The sequence below is a fragment of the Cygnus olor genome, chromosome 22, assembly GCF_009769625.2.
Source record: "Cygnus olor isolate bCygOlo1 chromosome 22, bCygOlo1.pri.v2, whole genome shotgun sequence".
Lineage (NCBI taxonomy): Eukaryota > Metazoa > Chordata > Aves > Anseriformes > Anatidae > Cygnus > Cygnus olor.
The window spans coordinates 7370290-7389297 of NC_049190.1; the positions used below are offsets into that span (position 1 = coordinate 7370290).

Sequence of the window (19008 nt, forward strand, 5' to 3'; positions counted from 1 at the left end):
ACTGGTGTTTGCCGGGAGCCACCAGCACCCACAGCACCCTCCCTACCACGGGGTGCGAGGAGGTGCAGGGCCTCCCTACCCAACCCAGGCAATGGCCAGCCACCCACCCAGGGCGCCTTATAGACCCCCACATGAAGGAAAAAAAAACAACAGAAAACAAAAAAAAACACCACACATCAGACAGGGATTAAAAAATAAAACTTCTGTATTTCTCCACACGCAACCTGAATCAACCAGTGCAAACACGCTCCAGTGATGTCAGCTCATGCAGGGTACAGGAGTGTCCAACCTCCCCGAGCATCCTCACCCCTGGGGGACGACGCTGGAGGATGCTGAGGACCCCTCACGTGTGCTGAACCCACCCTAGGTGGGAACTTAGTGTTTGTGTGACCTCAAGAAACGCGCTGTCCCCATCCTCGTCCCCATTGAGACCAAACCCCGTGGCGGGGCAGCAGGGCAGGGTGCAGGCGCAACGGCAGCCTGGCAGCGTCACGGGGATGTGGCAGACGCTGTGCAGCTGCTGGCCCATGGGTGTGGGGGCTTCCCTGCCTTCAGGTCCCAGGTCTGCCCCGAGCGGCGCTGCTTCATCCCCAGGCTCCGGTAGCTCCGTGCCCAGTGACTTCCACGGCTCTGAAATGCCCACAGAGATGCCTCCACCTTCGCCCAGGTGCCCGTGTCCTCAGTGTCACTGCTCAGTCCCGCTTGCCGAGCTCCGGCACAGCTCTTCCAGGTCTGCGGAGGCAGTGGACAGGCCCTGTCAGCATGCTGATCGATCTCCGATAAACTACGTAAACAAATTACAAGAACGGGGCACGAGTACCGAGCCCTTTCCTGTGGCCTTTCCCTCCCCACTCCACATCTAAGGGATATTTGGGGAGACGGGCAGCGTCCCATCCCATGCTACAAGGGGTACTCACAGCGCAGGACAGTGTCTCTGATCTGCCTGAAGCTGTTCTCCTTGAGCACCGTGGAGATGTAGTAAAGATTGCGCAGCTCCCTGGGGTAGTCCTTCCTGTCGATGTCCTTCAGCACGGGGATGGTGCGCCCGTTGGCCATCGGGGCCTCGGCCAGCGCCTGGTGCATCTGGTACTTGCACCAGGGGTCCTGGAGAAAGCTGGGGGTGATGAGCATCACCCAGCAGTGGCTGTTCTGCACGGCGTCGCACAGCTCCGTCACGATGGCGCTGCCTGCCACGGCATCCCGCAGCTGGAGGAAGCAGCGGAAGCTCTGCGGCTGGCTCTCCAGGTAGGACACCAGCTCCTCCACAAACTCCAGGTCCACCTCGCTGTGGCAGATGCACACGTCGTAGCTCTTGGCCCAGCGGGCGCTGCCCGAGCTGCTGATGTCCACTGGTGCCGGGCGGCCAGCCCGAGCCACGGCAGTGCCGGCGGAGGAGCTGGAGCTCCTGGCCGAGGAGGAGGAGGAGGGCGATGAGGAAGCCGAACGGCCGGTGCTGGCATTCCGACTGCTCCCCGTGCAGCTGGAGCTCTGCTTGGGCTTCTGCAGGAGCCGCCTAAACCACCCTGCAGAGGCAGGGGGACAGCGGGGAGGTTCTTGGGGGGGGGAAATCTCAGAGCTGTGCCAGACCTCAAGCCTGGCCCCAAAAAGCCACCCTGAACCCCAAGCCGCATCCCCCGAGCAGCCCTTCGCCTTGCGCCCTGAAGCACTCGCCTGAAGTCTGCATGCTCTCACATCGATCCGCCACCCGACTGCCGGGCTCTGGGCATCCCCACGTTTTGCCGGAGAGCCACGGGGCTTCTTCCCCACTTCTCCTCACCCACGGCGGAGCAGCGAAGCCTCCCCCAGGCCAGCAGACACAGCCGGGGCTGGTTCCCCCCCCCTCCAGCTCCCCTCCCCGTCCCAGCAAAGCGACCAAGCCCGCGCTCACCAGCCATAACAGGCAGCGTGCCGCTCAGCCGCCGATCTCCCACATGAAACCTCTCCTGCAGGCAGAAACGGGGCGGGGGGAGAAAGCACGATGCACCCGGGGACGCTCAGCTTGGTGGCACCCCACAGAGGCGCAGCTGTGGGGGGCTCGTCCCCAAAGCACGCAGGGCTGCTCTCGTGCTGGGATGCAGCCACAGCACCCGCCCCAGGGAACCAATTCCTCTAAACACGCTTTAGCGAAAGGAACAGAGGAACAGGCTCACTTCCCCTTGTGCTCAGCGCAGGCTGCACACGGGTGCCTCACCACAGCCTGGGGGATCGGGTGGGAAAAGGGGGCTTGGGGAGGGGCACGTAGCCGGGGCAGCCGCCTGTCAGCTCGATTTATCGCCCCAAACTCCTTGCTGCGGGACGAGGAGCAGGGGAGCCCCAGCTTTTGCCTCCCCGCCTGCCACTGGCGTGTGCCGTAGCAACGCGTTGGCGTTGCCCAATGCTTCCGCGCCTGCGCTGTGTGACCTGGCCGGGCTTCAGCCTCAAGCCTTCCTAGAAAACACCGGCACCGCTCCCTGTGCTGGCGCTGAGCCCCCGCGGGGACAGACCCCACGCTCACCCAAAATTTCCCACAGAGCAACACTTCGGACCTGACCCCAGACATGCCTTTAAGCAGCGTCTCTGTGAGCCCTCACGATCGCTGAACCCCTCCAGCTCTGCCCTCCCAGTGCTTTGCTCCCGAGCACCGCATTTTGGGACCCTCCTCTGGCAAGACCCTCACCTGCAGTGCGCGATGCCAAGAGCTGAGGGGTGGCAGAGACCCTCATTCCCGGAGCGGGGCCAGACGGAGTCCGAGGATGGGAGAGGATCCTGTAGGGACAGGAGAAGAGGGGATCAGCCCCCGCATGCCCCTCGAATGGCAGCGCTGCTCTCTGCGGTCTGCATCTGTGCACCCTCAGTGATGCTCAGCCCAGCACCTCGTGCCTGATGGGTGCTTCCCGCCCCAGAAAAAGCACATCTGAACCTGGCGGCTCCCTGTGCCCAGTGGACACCAGGTGAGGATGAAAACCAGGGTGAGGGTTGCTCTGGGGCTCACCCGCAGTGACCCAGGCGAGGGGCACGCTCCCATGCACGCGAGCAGCACCCAGAGGAGGTGGACAAGCACGAGGAGCCAGCATGCTCCTGCTCATTTCAACACCTCCCCTCGCTCTGCAGTTTTCCATGCTTGCATCACCTCTTCCGAAATAAAGTACCCTGAGTCACACCAGAGCCTTTCCCCCCCCAAAAAAAAGGAGTACGGTGTTGGGTGAGCACCGGCAAAGCCCACGGTCCCACAAGCGCCCCAGCAGCAGTGGTGCAGCACACACCACCTCGCCCACGGAAACCACACTCCCCAGGCAAGCCCCTGCTTAGTAATAGCAAAAAAAAAGCGTGAGCGCAGCTTTAGAGAGCAGACTGCAAACGGCTCAGCGGGGCCAGGAGCTGGGGACACCCACCTGGGATGCAGCAGACAGGCACCGGCACAGGGAAGGGGGATACATCAGCCCCGGGCCGGCAGCATGGCCTGCGGGAGGCAGCAGGATCACCTGGGTGGGAAAGGAGCAGGCAGGTAGGACACGTTCACTCTGGAGCCTAATGGGATCCACCGCAAACAGCGAGGCTGAGCGATCCCTGCAGCTTCCTCCTCGCCCCTCCGTGGTCCCCGATGGAGGCCCCGTCCCGTCCCCTCCGCCCCGAGGGGGGCACAGGGGCACCCACCGGCAGCGTGGAGGAGCCGCCCCGTCCCGCCGGGGCCCGCCGTGGGGCTGGGGCGCCGCTGCCGAGCGGAGCAGCCGGTGGCTCAGGTGCGGAAGCGGAGGCAGGGGAAGTCGGCAGCGATCCTCGGCCAGGAGGCCAGCCCTCCCCGGGGCCTCCCTCCCTCCCTCCCACATCCGCCACGGCGGGGCCATCCCTCCCAGCACGGTCACAGGCGAGGACGGCGCCTCGGGGCTGGCAGCCGGCCTCCGTCCCGCCGCGCATCCCCCCCAGGGGCCCCGATTTCCCCAGCCCCCTTCTCCTGTCCCTGGCTCTAAGTGCCAAAAAATGGCATGGCCAGACAGATGTGAGCTCAGGCATGTTTTTCCTTGCCTGACATCAGGTTTTGTAATCATTCGCCTCGAGGAACGTGGGGGGACTACAGACATGCTTGGGGGTGTGTGTGTGGGGGGGGTTAATCCCCTGCCTTGCTTGCTGCACAGGGGCGAGGGCACTCAGGCAGACCAGCTCTGCACAAAGCAGGAGCTGAGGGCAGCAAACAAGGGGCTTCTCCGCCACAATCCCCACACAAACTAGAGATCCCCAGATCCCACCTGAGATCATCACACTGCTGTGGGTAGAGCACAAATGTCCCCCCCCCACGTGCCTTTTTGGGGTGTTTACCCCCATGCTGGCAATGCAGGAGCCCACCTCCAAATGCTTAAATTGGCGCTTTCCCACCCCCAAACTAAGCTGATCCCCACCACGAAGCACAGCTCCCAACACCGCTTCCACAAAGGCCCCCATCTGCACAACAGCAGCCGACGGCCTCAGCCCCATCTTCACCCTGGACCCCGCGTGCTGCCACCAGCACCTTTGGGGTGAGCACGGGATGGTTTCACCCTCAGCATCACCACAACAGCCCTGCAGCTCCTGCAGGAGCTCGGCGGCTCTGACGCCGTTCATCCTGGAGCAGAACGGTGGACGCTGCGCACACCCCGTCCCCTGGGGCTGCTGCGCCCCCTCAGCAGCAACCACTCAGCCCCTACCTCAAATTCAGGCACCTGTCAGCTCCGATCTGCTGGTGGAGCCTGGAAGGGGTGAAGGGGTTTACCGGGGGGGGTGAGGAGCCGTGCTCAGGGGATTTTTTGCCTTTCTACCTGCAAAGCAACCCAAGAATGGGTGAGCAGGGGGGTTGTCAGGGCCAGCCCTCATCGCCCCGCCATGCCCTCCCAGTTCGCAGGGTCTCCATCGCCCCTCAGGTCCTCGAGGAGCTCTGGCTGGGCGTGGGCTGGTTCCTCAATGCTGGCAACCGCCTGGAGCCGTCAGGCAGGGCTTTCTTCCAGCAGGATTTCCACCTCCACTCACCCAAGGCTTTCAGCAAGAGGACAGACCGGCGACGTACAATCGGCAGGCACAACGGCCGCCGGGCGATGGGGGCAGCCCCCAGCCGCTGCCCCGTGCCGTAGGAAATGCCTCCCTGTGAGCCCCGCGGGCACCCACCCGCCCCTCACACCGCGCAGCACGGGGCGGGTGGGCACGGAAGAAACCCGGGGCTGAGCCGCGCCCTGGGGCAGCTGGCGAGGGTTTTAACGCCGCGCCGCTTCGCCCAGCTCTTCTGCTGTTGGACGCTCAAAGGCTTCTGAAACGGAGTCAACGCCTGCCGGGATTCCCCCGAGAGGAAAAGAGGTTGTGAGGCAGCGCTTGGTCCGTCACCAAATCATTCTTTTTCCCTCAAAAATGACAAACAACAACAACAACGAAACACCGTGAGTTCTAGATGAGAGCTTTCCATTCCTTTATTTATGGAATAACCCAGGTCAGAGGCTATTCAGCTCGAAAGTATCTTGAAAAATATTTTCTAGTATTCTAACTTAAACAGCACTTTTCAGTAAAGCTTTAAAAACAATTAACGATATTAAGAACGTGTTCAATCAAACGTGACCTGGGAGCGGTGGTTCCACCACGGCTGCCACCCCAGCACGCGGCGGGGAGGCCCCACACCACACCCGAGGCCATGCCCCACGGCACGGTGAGTCACGGGCTGCGTGAACCAGCCCCACCTGCAAACCCCGAGCACCGGCACGCCCCGAAGCGGCACCCAGCACCCGCGGGGCTGTCCTGGGGACAAGCAGCACGCGAGGTGCCCAGCAACTGGCAGGTTTTTCCCCCTGCTCCAGCTCCCTCACGCGGGCGGGCCCGGGAGCGAACCTACCCCCACCGTGCCCAGAGCCCAACTGCCATGCGCCTGCGCATGCCTCTTTTATACCTCCTCGAAGTCTCGTGAGAACAAAGCTTATTCTCACGCACGCGCCCCCTTCTCCCCCCCTCCAGGAGGAAAGTCCCGCCCCTTTCTCTACGAGCCAATGGAATGGCGGTGGCGAAGGGGGAGGACCAATCGCTTTCCGTTCTCCCCCCCACAGCTCGCCGGGGGCGGGGCCGCGGGGCGCCTGCGCGGGGCGCGGCGGCGGCCGGGCGTCTCCTCATGGGGCCGGGAGCGCGGCGCCAGGTGCGGGCGGGGAGGGCGGGCAGGGGGGAGGGGGGAGCGGGGAGCGTTGCCATGGCGACAGCGCGGGCGTTGCCGGGGTCGCGCGCGAGGATGGGGGGGCGGCAGCGCTGAGGGGAGCCCGGGGCCGCCATGGCGGGGGGGGCGGGGGGGGGTCCTGAGGGGTCCCGAGGGGCCGGGGGGGATCTGAGGGGGCCGGGGCGAAACCTGAGAGGCCGGGGGGGGGAATCTGAGGGGCTGGGGGGGATCTGAGGGGACCTGAGGGGACCTGAGGGGACGGGGGGGAGATCTGAGGGGACATGAAGGAACCTGAGGGGATGGGGGGGGTCCTGAGGGGACGGGGCGGGGGGGGAAATCTGAGGGGCTGGGGGGGATCGAGGGGACCTGAGGGGACGGGGGGGAGAGCTGAGGGGACATGAAGGAACCTGAGGGGATGGGGGGGTCCTGAGGGGACGGGGGGGGGGGGAATCTGAGGGGATGGGGGGGATCTGAGGGAACACGAGGGGGCCTGAGGGGCCAGGGGGGTCCTGAGGGGCTGGGGGGATCCTGGTGCCGCACCTCAGCCGCCCCGCTCTGAGAGCCTTCCCCCCCCCCCCCCCGCACAAAACGTGTTTTTTTTGTTTGTTTTCCTTCCAGTGCTGTCCCCTGAAAACACTGCGGGGCGGCCACCCGCTGAAAAGAACTTCTTCCTTTCCTTTCCCCGCAGGTGTAGCGCAGGCGGCTGGCGGCGAGGAGGGGGCAACGCAGGAGGAAAGGTGAGGCGGCTGCCGGGGGGGCTCTGCGGCAGGGCGAGCCCCAGCCCCCAGGTGGGTCCTGCCCGAGGCCGGCAGACCGACGGAGTGGTTGGGTTAGGGGGGAGCTCAAAGCCCACCCTGTCCCACCCCATCCCGCGGGCAGCGACAGCGACACCTCCCCTCAGCCCCGGCTGCCCCCAGCCCCATCCGGCCTGGCCTTGGGCACAGCCCCAAGACGGGGAGCCTGTGTCTGAACGCCTTTGTCTGGAGCCCGTCAGCCGCTTTCCCGTGCGGCGTTGTTGTTAGGGTACAGACCTCTTGAAGGCTTCAGTCGGTGACGTTTAATGCAGCCGGGGGGAATTCGACTCATGCGAAGAACTGCACTATTAATTAAAACCTCGGCTGCTGGTACCTTGACTTGGTATCAGAGGAGGCAGAGGGCTGCGTTCATGCGTCGGTGCAAGCAGAGCAGGGCTTGTTCTGTTCGCTTGGCAGGTCCCCGTTACGCCTGCAGTCTGACCCTGCCATGGGTGTCAGAAGGAAAGGAAGGGTTTCGCGAGCCTGCTGCAACTGCAGCTCCTGTGTGGAAGGGCAGTGCTCAGGAATCGGCCAAGGACAGCTCGTTGACTTCCTTCCGGGTTCTCCTACCTGAAACTTGGCGAGTTTTAAACTGTAATATTTGCGTTATTTCCACCATCTTAAAGCAGCTTAATTTAGAAAGCAATTCTGAATTGGGCCCCCGCTGGTGGCTCTCAAAGGAGCTAAAAATAATAGATGAGCAGAGGATTTGTACTTGCTTCGCTATCTAATTAGCTCTGTACTTTGAGCGTTTCCGTTGGATTAATACGTGGATGTTGCAGTGCCGGAGTTTCGAGCCCATGACAGATGCAGGGCTGGCAGGAGTGTGAGGCGTGCCCATCGAAGGAGCCAGATCTGCTCCGTGCTTCTGCGTGTGCTGCTGGTGGCTGGGCCCAGCCAAAAACGTTGGAGGGCTCCCGCTTTACCCTGCGCCTTCGCGGCCACAAACTCAACTTTTCAATCTCTAGAAGTTGATAGGAAGTGATTGGTTATACCTTATGCTGTTAAAACACCGTTAATCAGCGGGGCTCTGCGTGTTTATGGGGACCATAAACACTTAGGGGATGCCGCCCAGCACGAGTCTGTCGCGGAACAGCTCCTCACTGAAGAGCACCGAGTTGGAAGAACATTTTTTTTTTTTTTTAATTTGCTTAAACTTTAAATATTCAGGTCCTCAAGTGTAGTTGACTTGTGTACTGGCTGCCGGGTGTGCAGGCAAACAGAGGGCATCCACAGCCCACCCTGTGGGTGATGCGTGCGGAGAGAAAACGCCTCGTAAATTTTCCAGGGTGGCTCTGTGCCCAGGGGCCAGACACTGAGCAGTGACACCGAGCAGAGCAGCGTGGTCCCTCCCGCGTAGTCCCTCCTTCCACTTGTTCGATAGAGTTAGCGCAGGCTTTTTGTAAATAAATACCCTGCGAATGTCAGCGTTAATTTGGCACATCCTCTGCTTAGGCATTTGGTTTTAGCTTAGCTAGGTCTTTGTGTTTCATGTGTTTCACAGCCGTCTCCTTGGATGCGTCTTTGTATGAAACATGGGATTGTTGTCATTAAAGCTTCTTCTGTGGAAGAAAGTTTGTTCAGTGCTGGCAGCTTGCGCATCGTTTGAAGGTAACAGTTCCTTGGGAAAATCTGTTTCGGGAGCACAGAGCGTCGATTCAGTGTTCATCACGGTCCTTTGTTTCCAAATTAAAAGTAGGAAGTGACATTATACCGTCTCTCTTTTTTCCTTAACTGTTTTTTCTTGCCTTCTGTTCCGCTATTTTGCTTTTAGCGATGAATCAGCAAACTCACTCCTACAGTCAGCAGGAGCCAGCTGTGCCTCAGAGGCTTTAAGGTAAATTAACGAATTTCCGAGGTGCGGAGGGGGAGGGAGAGCCGAGGGCGGTGTTTGTGCCGTCTCCAGCTTACTGTAGTCTAAGTACCTGGAGAGCTCTGGACATTTCAAGGAGGAAGCTGGAGAAGTGCTTCTTGTCTTGCATGATCCCGTCTCCGTCTTCTCCGTGGGACGCTCACGGCACAATCGGTCACTGCCAAGTGCCCTGTGCAGGATTTTCCCCGCAGCAGTGGTGCCGTGCTCTGAGATAACGCTGTTTAATGTTAGTTACCTTGGCCAGAACGTGGTTGTGCTTGCGTGATCTGTCCCCCAGGAGAGCAGACCTTCTCCCAGGCTGCAAATCCGGAGCTTTACATTTCCTGGCTGAATTTCCAAGACTTGATCTTGAGAGAAATAATCTGTAGCTAGGAAGAGCTTTACTGTTGTTAAAGCACTGAACAAACAGCACTTTTTTGGAGACAGCAGAAGTCCAGACATTATTTGTGGTTTGGTTTTGGTTTTGTTTTTTTTGTAAGTAGAGATGAAAATCGAAGTTCATGGTATTAGAAAGCTAATTCTTGGTAACTCTAAGGGATATTTTTTCCTAAGTTCAAAATGACTTTTGAAATGTCCTTAATGCTTTAGAGTCACTTAAAAATTAAGCCGCCCTGTGCTGTTCCAAATACTGTGTACGTGTAAGAGGAGCAAAACGCGAGCGGTGATGGGGCAAGGGGTTAGCTAATTTGTGAGCAAGCAAAACACGGGGCAGCCCGGGTAGGGATTTATAGATAGGCTTGGGTTTTGAGTCTCAGAGAACAGATAATTTGCAGCGTAAAGCCAGTATAAAGGTAAATTACATCTGTAAACCCAACCAGTTGAGGAACTGGTATTTTGGGGAGGATTTTACCCTTGGCTGTTACGTGCGCTGCCTAGGAGAGAAGCGAGGGCAAACCCGGGCAGCGCTGGGAGCTCTGCGTGTTGCTTTGTACAAACTTCCTTAAATATTCGAGTTAACGACGGGTCTGTGCTTTAGTCCCTAGCTCATCTGAAATGTTTGCTCTTTCTTTACGCCATTAAAACCTGGCTGGCTTTGCGGAGCGATCTGTCCTTCCGGAAGAATCACCTGAGCAAAACTGAGAGACCTTTCCCTCCTGACGGGGCTTTTTCCCCTCGGTGTTTTGTGTCCTGCCCTGGCTGCCTCCGCTCGGGGTGAGCTCTGCCTGAGCAGTGCCCGTGCGCGCGGTCCCCGCTTCCTTCCTCCTGCCCCCCAGGCAGCACCGCTCAGAGCGTGGGCTTCCCTGGCAGCTGCCCCCCGAAATAGTTCTCTGCAGGGCCCGATGGCTGCCCGAGTGGGTGTCGGGGGGGCACGCGGGGCGAACAGGAGGAGACAGCCTCCGATCGGAGTTCCTGGAGCAGCGTAAAAGTGCAGCCGGGCTCTGCCACGGGTTTAACGCAGGGTACAACGTTCAAAAGGGTGCGTGGTGGAGGAGCTCGCAAGTGTGGGGTGTGTAAGCCCAGCTGGCTGGAGCCTGACTCCTCACTCGCTAAGTGCTTTGTAAAAGTCTGATCTTGAACCTGAGCTTGAACGCAAAATAAAGGCGATTATTTAGGTGGCGGGCAGCGTGTGCTGGGTGGGGATCCAGGAGGCGGAGTGCCACGGCTGGCTCCCCAGCTCCCCTCCGCCAGGCGTTCCCTTGCGGTGCAGGTTTTCAGAAGGGGTGAGACACGGAAGGCCAGCGAGCACGCTGTCAGCACTGCTCCTGTGAGCGTCGGCGCGTCCCGTTCTCATTATCCAGCGTGAAAGGATGAGTTATCGAGATGCTTGGGACAATCTCCTAAGTGATTCCTGCTCACACTTACGGCCCAGCTGAGGTTTCCTACCTGGGTAGAGTTTTCCTGTGCGTTACGTCTGAGTGCTGCAGCTCTGCTCCCGGAGCTGCGGAAGAGACTGCAGGGGCCTCATGTGGAGAGCAAGCGCTCGACTCTCACTGCGGCTGCGTGACAGCGAGAGGCTGCGGTACCTGGACAGGGCTGGCACTGCAGGCCGCTTGCTTTTGTACGTTCACATTTGGCAAAAGCCTGCCGTTGGCTTAACAGAAAGCAGAATTGTCGTTGGACTCCTCACTGCAATTGGCAAGAACAACAGATAAGGGTGAATAGATCTCTCTGCTTTCTTTTCGTTTGAATAGACTTGTTTTGGAGAAGCAAGTGGGAGAGGAGCATTTGCTGGCAGGCCTTTTGTATTTTATGTAACGGGCTATTGGAGGAGTTCTTGGGAATATGACTTCCCTTCTGTCGGCTTTAAGGTCAGACCCCAGCACGTCTAGCTGTACGGCGGGCCGGTAACCCTTCCCTCATCGCTGGAGAACGGAGTCCTCTCGGTAGCCTTTTGTAGCCAACGCAAATCTTGCGCTCCTTTCCTCCTGCTCTTTCCGAAGCAGCGAGTTCTCCAGCACGCAGCGTCTTGGAAGGGGGCCGTCAGACAGAGGAGGATGGCCGAGGTGAAACGAAGGCTGCGGCGCGCGCTCAGCCGCCTTCGTAACCGTGACGGCAGGGCCCCGCGGCGTGCGGGGCGCGCGGGGCGGGAGCGTGGTGCCGGCACACGACGGACACCGGGGTCTCGGCACCCAACCCTCGGCGGGGCTGGCAGCGCTGCGCTCGGCGAGGCGGGGGTGCTGCCGCCGCCGTCCCTTCGGGCTCCGAGGGGCAGTGGCACGCCGCCCGCGGGACGGCTCTCCGGCGCCCTGCGGACGGAGCAGCCAGGCGGTCTTAGCAAACCTGGTCGTAAAAGAAGCTAAGGAGGCGGACGAGAGCCGACGTGCAAAGTGCAAAACCAAGGAAGTGCGATGCTTGGCCCAAAGGCGGTGTCGTAAAGATAACGAAGCTAGGTGTTCGCCTGCCCGTCCCAGGCTGGCCGAACGAAAACCTGCGGTGTGTTCCGCGTCGTGTTGCGTGCATGTAGTGACTTTGCTTGTGGTGATTTGTCTACTATAGAAACTGGATGGCTTCTACGGTGAGCCTGGGTAAAGACACATTGTTGGAAGATGGAATGCCACCTGCAAAAAAGCCCAGGTAAATTTAACTATACTCCAGCGAATTTCTTCTCCTAAGAGCTTTTTCTGTAATCTTGCATCATTCTTTAGAGAGAATGACGTTTGGCACAAAGCTTTAGCAGTCGTTCGTTCCAGTTGCTGAGCCGAGAGCTGTGTGCTGTCCCTAGCCCTGCCCTCTAACGAGTGTTTTCCTGCCCTGCGTGGAACAAAGGCCTTAATGCCAAGCACGTACCAAAGAACTGCTTTGCTGCTCGTTTTCTTAACCCCTAAGGCAGGATGCATGGTTGCACAGAAAGCTGGCTTCTCTGCGCTGTCTCTGTGGTTTTGTTTGGTGTTAACCCTCACTCAGGTGCTGCCCACCCCTAGCACCAGGCCTCTTTGTGGCAGTTGTGCTTCTGCACTCCGCCTGGACGGTGGCTCCGAGGAGGGCTGGCAGTTATTCAAATTACTTCGACTTCGCTGCACGTGAGGGCTAAATAACTCCCCTCTCGAGGCTGCCTGCGCTGATAAGGAGGTCGTCTTGCAGTCCTCTGCGTGGGGACCTGCTCCATTTTGAGCATGGCGCTAACTCTGGGCATACCTCCGCTTCTCTCCAGCCAAGGTTGTTACTGGGGCTGCTGTGATGGGCTTAGCTCTGGAATTAAGACATACCTGCAGATCGTGGACACCCGCAAAGGAGAAGCTGATTCATCTAGGGAGTTGTCTTCCACTCACCTGATTTATTTATGGGCTCCGGAGGGCTGGAGTACACTTTCTGTCTCTTCTGGCCTTTGTCTCCAGTCAGGCCCAGTGAATGAAATGAGCAGGAGAGGCTGCGCGGGTGTTTGTCCTTGCTCAGGACATCACGAGTCTGTTTGTCAGTGCAGGAAAAGAATGTCTCTTCGTGGGTATTTGTTACCTGTTGGCTTTCAGCACCTAAGTTTCTAGTTGTGTTTCTGTAGTAGTTCATTAGCACGAATCCTGTGTTTGGAGGTGAGACTTGCAGTCCCCAAACTAAAACCCGCTAAATCTAGAACTGGTTCGCAGCAGCTAACGGTGAAGTCCTTCTGAAGAAAAGGTTAACTCGTTTGTTTTCTTAGGCAGTAGAGGAGAAAAAGCAAAGCTCCATCTGCGGGGTGTCTGTTTCCTTTCCCATTCTTGCAGAGGATCACGTTTGCAGATAAAAGCAGTCCTTCCAAGCCGGCTGCCTCCCCGGGCTGCTGCTTTGCTCAAGGCCGAGGTTCTCTGGGAAGTTGCGGTCCCTCCCTGCCTCACGAAAGCAGCTTGCCGCCAGGCTGCCTTTAGGCACAGCAGGATGGGGAGAAGTATGTCCACTTAAGGAAGGTTTGATAGCATCAAATTTAAAAGCACGGTACAGGTGTGAAGCCAGGAACAAGGAAGAGGGGAGGAGGAGCAGGTAAGGAGCGTATAGCCAGGCAGCCCTTTGATTAGACTCCTCTTACGACGTGGCCTTGTAAAAGATTGGCCTTGAGCGTCCCGCTGACACTGAAAACATAACAGGGAAGGGATTTCTGGCACAGCAACGCCCAGGCTTAGCAGTCTTCTCAGCAAGGAGGGTTGGGGTGTGGGAAGGGCCTTTCCAGGGCAGAGCGCTGGGAGGAAGCCCCCACTTCCTTTTTTTTGTGCTGCTCTAAAGAGGGCTGCTGTCTTCAGCCCCCCCTTGGCCCCTGGCGCTTAAAGGCAGAGGAAGCTTTGTGGTGTCGGGCACCTGTTTGGGCTGGGCACGGCGACGGCTGTGTTCGCTCCTCTCACGGGGCTCTGATTGTGCTTTCCTGATGCAGGACGAGGCCTTAAACCGGCCCGTGTGTTAAAAGCGCCCCTGCATCGACGAGTAACTTTCTGTGTTGCTCACCGCATCTTTTGCAGTGTCTCCAGCTTTTCTGTTAGCTTCCAGTTACTGTCATTCACGAGACTTCTGGCCCTCCCGACCTGCAAAATTCAAGGGACTTAGCTGTGCTTCAGAAGTTGTGCTGCGCGGCCTTGGCCTTCCCTGGGACGTCGCACTTCCGTACCGTGTAGCCGTGAGCATCTGATACCGACCTGTGGAGCTGGGCTCCGCCTTTAGGGGACACCGAGTTGCCTCTCTTCCGTTTATCGGAGAACCCTAGTGGACGTGCTGATGCAAAATTTAGGCAGTCTTGTCCTTGGTCTGCATGGGCCGTGACCCAGGACATCCCTTGGTGTATGATGCTGCCAGCTGTGCTGCTTTCCCCTCTTGCAGGAAGCTGCTGCCAAGCCTGAAGACCAAGAAGCCTCGGGAGCTTGTTCTGGTGATTGGGACAGGAATTAGCGCAGCGGTCGCTCCCCAAGTCCCAGCACTGAAGTCTTGGAAGGGGTTAATCCAGGCCCTCCTGGATGCTGCTATCGACTTTGATCTTCTGGAAGATGAAGAGAGCAAAAGGTTTCAGAAGTGTCTCCACGAAGACAAGAACTTGGTTCACGTTGCCCATGACCTTATCCAGAAGCTGTCTCCGGTGAGTGTGCTTAGAGCAGGGTACGTAAATGTCCCAGGTTCCCACCCCTGCCGTAGGAACTGGCTTTTGGAAATCCGCCAGTCCTCCGGCGAGTACCGTATGTGCAGGGAACCGAGCAAGGGCACTTACTGCGCTGGGTTCCTGGGACGGTGCTTTGGGCCTGATGACTCTGAGCCAGATCTGCATTTGCATGGCCGAGGCACCGTCAGCAGCAAACAGGAGCACAAAGAGGCGTCTGTGTCCCCTCAAACAGCCATGTGCCCTCCTGTGCCTGCTTAGGTCTCGTTCTCAGGCTCTGTGCGTACCAGCTTCTGGATAGTTAATGGTGAGCGTGCCAGGGAGCCTCCGGAGGGCAGGAGGAAATCCCAGCGTTCAGTTGTGGAGAGTGACGCTCCTTTATTTCTGACCTCCAGAGCTGTGTTGATGAGTCTGGATGGAGCGGTGCTCTGATGAGTGTCTCTTTTCAAACATTCTCATGGTCTTGCTTTTCAACCTGAAGAAAAAAAATCTGATAGAAGTGCACTGCGTTTGCCTTGCAAGGCCCTCTAGCTTTGCAGAGTCCTTCAAGAAACGTGGGGAGTTTTTGTGTATTCATTTGGCATGAAATATTAAAAGAAACCAGGCTCTGATCTTAATCTCTCTCCGCTTCTCAGCGCACGAGCAATGTTCGCTCAACATTTTTCAAAGACTGTTTATACGAGGTGTTTGATGACCTGGAATCTAAAATGGAAGATTCTGGCAAGCAGCTGCTTCAGTCTGTGCTTCACCTAATGGAAAATGGGGCACTCGTGTTAACCACGAACTTTGATAACCTGCTGGAACTGTATGCGGCGCACCAGGGGAAGCATCTGGAGTCTCTTGACCTGACGGATGAAAAGAAGGTAAAAGATGATGGTTCTTTCTGATGTCAGGACTGAGCTGGGACAGCACAGGGCAGCGCAGCTGCGGGGTGTGCTGTTATGCCCATGTAAGGGGGTTGTGCTGTTCGTGGGAATTTACACCATGTTAGACAAACTCCGTGTAGAGGCTCTGACAGCTGGGGGCAGCGAGCAGAGGCATGAAGATGCAGGCTTGTTTCTGAAGCGCTGTGCTTACTGGCTGACATCCGTTGCTCAGGAGGAGCCTTTGAGCCTGGCATTTCTTTGATCTCTGTCCCTGAAACTCGTGGCTTGGCCTTGCTGAAGTATCGCAAGCCTTGCTTCCACATAAGGCTCGGACTGACAGATCTGACTGACCCAGGAACCCTGAGTGAGAACCAAAGCCGGCCTGTCTATTTTGGTCTCGTACCGATGAGTGCTCGTCGTGATAGCGTTCTCAGGGCTCAAGCCTGTGAGACAGCTCCTGGGTGCTTTCATCCTCCCCCATCCCCCCTACTCTCCCTGCTCTTTCCAAAACGGCCGAGCGGCTCCGTGCGCGGTAACTCCCTGTGCTGCAGCTTGTTCCGCCGTGCTGCTGGGTTTGTAGCTGCTCGCCTCGGACAACCCTCCCTCCTTACCCAGCGGCCCCAGGCCTGCAGTCAGGCAGAAAATGAGAGCGTGGAACAGCACAGCCCGCGCTCCCCACCGCCTGCCCACCTCGTCTTCACGCTGCGGGCTTTCTTCGTGGAGAGCACGGTGTCTTTGTTTGGTGCACACGCACCGTGTGGGTGCTGTGAAGTACTTAGGTAGTCTCTTTCCATTCTGACTCATTTCTGTGCTTCACGTTTCCTGTGTGACCTCTTAACCTACATGGCCGGAAGGACTTAGAGCGATACAAATAAGCATTCTAATTACTGCAAGCTTAAATGAGCTGCAGTCCGTAGGAGTAAACTGAACGCCTAGGAAGTGGCTTTCTGGAATGAAGGTCAGCTGCTGAGCTTTCTCAGATCTTCCCAGAGCCTAGAGGGGCCGAGAAATGCACGCTGTAGTCTCGTGAAGCATGCTGACACAATATCTAGCGTTTGTCCCGTTTTTCTGTTGAGTCCAGCGTATTGATTGGGTCTCTTCCTGTGGCATCAGCCATTCAGCTGAAGTGTTGAACCGAACAAGTGCAACAGGCTGCCGCTGCAGGCTGTGATGTAGAGGCTATTGCACTCGGGCCCCCTTGAGGAGATAAGATGTAACACGAAAAAGAAGCTGCCTCATTGAGAAGCTTCTCCAAAATTGTCTTTTTGACAGCACATAATTCAACGCTTGAAGAGGTCGGAAGCAATCCTAGAACAGGAGCCGCAGGAGACCTTAGTAAGGAATATCCCCATAGCAACTTGTTGGAAGCTGAACTGTCTGCTCTCGCTAACGTTTCTGGCACGGTTTGTTTTGTGCAGGTGCTGGAGTGGGCGCAAGAGAAGAGGAAGCTCAGCGTCCTGCATATCCACGGCGTGTACACGAACCCGAGCGGCATAGTGCTGCACCCGGCCGGGTACCAGAACGTGCTGCGCAACACGGAGGTCATGGTGAGGCACCTCGCTGGCTCTGTGCGCGGCGCACCGGCAGGGATGGACAAGCTCCTTTTGCTTTTTCCTTTAGCTTCACTGGGTCAAAAAGCGAAGAACAATTTCCAGCCTGCCCCAACCTGTGTTTGCCAGACCAATCACCTGCCCCTCGCTAAACCTTGCGGTTGTTGCAGCTGCTCAGAACATGCGTTCACTGACTTGAGGTTACATATTTTAAGAACTCTGTATGTACAAATCTTCCATTTCCCATTCCAGCCCCTGGCAAGCTTGTGTGTAAACTGGGCAAAGATTCAGCTGAGCGTAAAACATGAGTTTAGAGCCGGGCTTCACGCAGGGTGATCAGAATCCTGGATTTTCTTAAATAGAACAAAGGGGACAAATTCCTGAGCAACCTGCTCTAGCCAGCTGATCTGCAAAAACACCTCGCCACACTTGCGCGTGGGCTGAGGGATGGTGACACTCCTGAAGAGTCTCATAAATTAGAAGCCAAGTACTCTATCTTTCACCTTGTGAAGATAAAACTTGCCTTTACTAAGAACATCTTTTTTTTTTTGTTTTAAAGCGAGAGATTCAGAAGCTGTATGAAAATAAGTCATTCCTATTCTTGGGCTGTGGTTGGACTGTTGATGACACCACGTTTCAAGCCCTGTTTTTAGAAGCTGTGAAGCACAAGTCAGACCTGGAGCACTTTATGCTCGTGCGGCGGGGAGACGTGGATGAGTTCAAGAAGCTCCGCGAGAACATGCTGGACAAAGGGATTAAAGTGATTTCCTATGGAGATGACTACGCAGACTTGCCTGAGTACTTCGAGAGGCTGACGAGTGAGATCGCCATGCGGGGTCGGACAGGTACAGGGGCTGCAGGCAGTGCTGGGTGACATCCTGTCCCAGCAGCACGGTTCTTGACGGTCATTGTGATGTCTGGAGTGCAGGCAGTGTGGCCCCTTTGCTCTGTGCTATATTACTAAGATATTTTTTTTTCCAAATTGTCTGCAACTGTAGTTGGATTTGGGGCTTGCTTTCACACAATCACAGTTACGGTCATACAGTGAAAACAGCTCTACTGCTTCCAACACATCCAGACTCAATTTTTGAGGTGCAGCTCATGTTGTTTATTCCCTTCCTAGTGAAAGGAAAGAGCGTTCCAGTCTCACAGTTTGGTCTCAGTGACCTGCAGGCTGTGCAGACCAAGCTAATGCTTTAACATGTAAGAGACCTCACTAATCATAAAAATCCGAAAAAAGAAACAAGTTTGCTAGCCAGAGCCTTGCTGGTGCGTGTTCTGAAGGTAAAACCCAGAAGGAGAGCCTGTCACGTGAAACTACTCAGCACTAAGTGTTCAGATCCCCGGCACCGATCGCTTCTGAAGCGCTCTCAGCACCTCCGCCCTCCCGGCGAAACGCGGGCTCAACACCTCCGATGCTCTCACCTTTCCACCTGGTGCTTACCCTCCGCTCCTTTTTAGGTGTGCTTAAGGAGGGACAGCAGCTGAATGGCTCCGCCGCTGCCCGCGACGAGATAAAAGGTAAGATTTTCCCCCAAGCTCAGAGCGAGCAGCCCCGGCCGCAGCAGGGCGAGCTCCTGCACGGCGGCTGTGCGCTGGGGCACAGAGCTGGGCACCGCCGCCTGCCCTCCCGGCACAGCGGCCACAGCTAGCTTGTCCTGCGCGGCGCCTCCAGGGCCGGCCCCAGCGCGCAGCTCTCAGAGAGGTCCCGCCTGCCCTGCAGCGTTTCCCTCGCCCTCTCTCACCACTCTGCCCAGCTGGAGCCTCCCCAGGTGCCATGGGAGCCCAGGATGCCCCGTGCAGGTTTCACGGAGCCTTTCCTTTCTGCACAGGATGCAGCACCTGAGCGTCGGCCTTCCCCAGGAGCAGTGCCGCAGAACCTCCCCGGGACGGGACCAGCAGGAGCCAGCAGCTCCGTGGAAGCGTGCGGCCTCCAAGGTCAGTCCAAGGGAGGAGCAAAGCCCCGTCCAGAGCCGCTGCTCTCGCCCACACGCACTGAGACTCGCAGAGACACATCAGGCACGGGACAGAGGGCCGGGCCGTTTCCTCAGACTGCTGCCTGATTTAATGTAGTAACTGTCTTTTTTTTTTTAATCAAGGGTGCGTTTGCCTGGGGACTGTTTTCTCCCCACCTCAAGTGCAGCCTCCTGTAATTTCACACTTAGTGCTTTTATTCTGTACTTTCACTTTAAAATGAAACTTGAGCTTTTTTTTTTTACTTGAAGCTCTAGTTTTCTAGTCCTTTCTTTGTACTGTACAGTATTTTGTATGTTGAAGCTTGTATTAAAGGCCTGTTCAGCTACC

General features: G+C 57.4%; 2 protein-coding genes across 8 annotated transcripts; one reads left to right on the plus strand and one right to left on the minus strand.

The window, feature by feature from the left end:
- Positions 1 to 191: 191 nt before the first annotated feature.
- LOC121058501 (TIR domain containing adaptor protein) lies at positions 192 to 5843 on the minus strand. Of its 3 annotated transcripts, none has more exons than XM_040534113.1 (6): positions 5825 to 5843; positions 3372 to 3461; positions 2657 to 2745; positions 1889 to 1943; positions 918 to 1523; positions 192 to 732 (listed from the first exon to the last, which is right to left on the minus strand). In XM_040534113.1, exons 4-6 carry the CDS (start codon positions 1893 to 1895, stop codon positions 686 to 688), a joined length of 660 nt encoding a protein of 219 aa, XP_040390047.1. In that variant the 5' UTR covers positions 1896 to 1943; positions 2657 to 2745; positions 3372 to 3461; positions 5825 to 5843; the 3' UTR covers positions 192 to 685. The 3 variants fall into 3 exon arrangements, with proteins under 3 accessions (XP_040390047.1, XP_040390046.1, XP_040390045.1); XM_040534112.1 differs by having other exon boundaries at positions 2657 to 2869; XM_040534111.1 differs by lacking the exon at positions 5825 to 5843 and adding an exon at positions 3634 to 3792.
- A 207-nt stretch (positions 5844 to 6050) lies between these two features.
- Positions 6051 to 19005, plus strand: FAM118B (family with sequence similarity 118 member B). Of its 5 annotated transcripts, XM_040534108.1 has the most exons (10): positions 6051 to 6118; positions 6822 to 6870; positions 11738 to 11815; positions 14018 to 14270; positions 14924 to 15151; positions 16427 to 16489; positions 16573 to 16701; positions 17264 to 17549; positions 18166 to 18225; positions 18537 to 19005. In XM_040534108.1, the coding sequence occupies exons 3-10, from the start codon at positions 11745 to 11747 to the stop codon at positions 18548 to 18550; spliced, it is 1104 nt and encodes a 367-aa protein (XP_040390042.1). In that variant the 5' UTR covers positions 6051 to 6118; positions 6822 to 6870; positions 11738 to 11744; the 3' UTR covers positions 18551 to 19005. The 5 variants fall into 5 exon arrangements, with proteins under 5 accessions (XP_040390042.1, XP_040390043.1, XP_040390041.1 ...); XM_040534109.1 differs by lacking the exon at positions 16427 to 16489; XM_040534107.1 differs by lacking the exon at positions 16427 to 16489 and having other exon boundaries at positions 6052 to 6118; positions 6752 to 6870.
- Positions 19006 to 19008: the final 3 nt, after the last annotated feature.

Coding starts and splice junctions, on each gene's coding strand:
- LOC121058501 (XM_040534113.1), bottom strand. Junction 733..917: donor CAGAGACACTGTCCTGCGCT/GTGAGTACCCCT, acceptor CTGCCTCCGCAG/ACCTGGAAGAGCTGTGCCGG.
- FAM118B (XM_040534107.1), top strand. CDS start 6,095: ATGGGGCCGGGAGCGCGGCGCCAG. Junction 6,871..11,737: donor GGGGCAACGCAGGAGGAAAG/GTGAGGCGGCTG, acceptor TGTCTACTATAG/AAACTGGATGGCTTCTACGG. Junction 14,271..14,923: donor TTATCCAGAAGCTGTCTCCG/GTGAGTGTGCTT, acceptor TCCGCTTCTCAG/CGCACGAGCAATGTTCGCTC.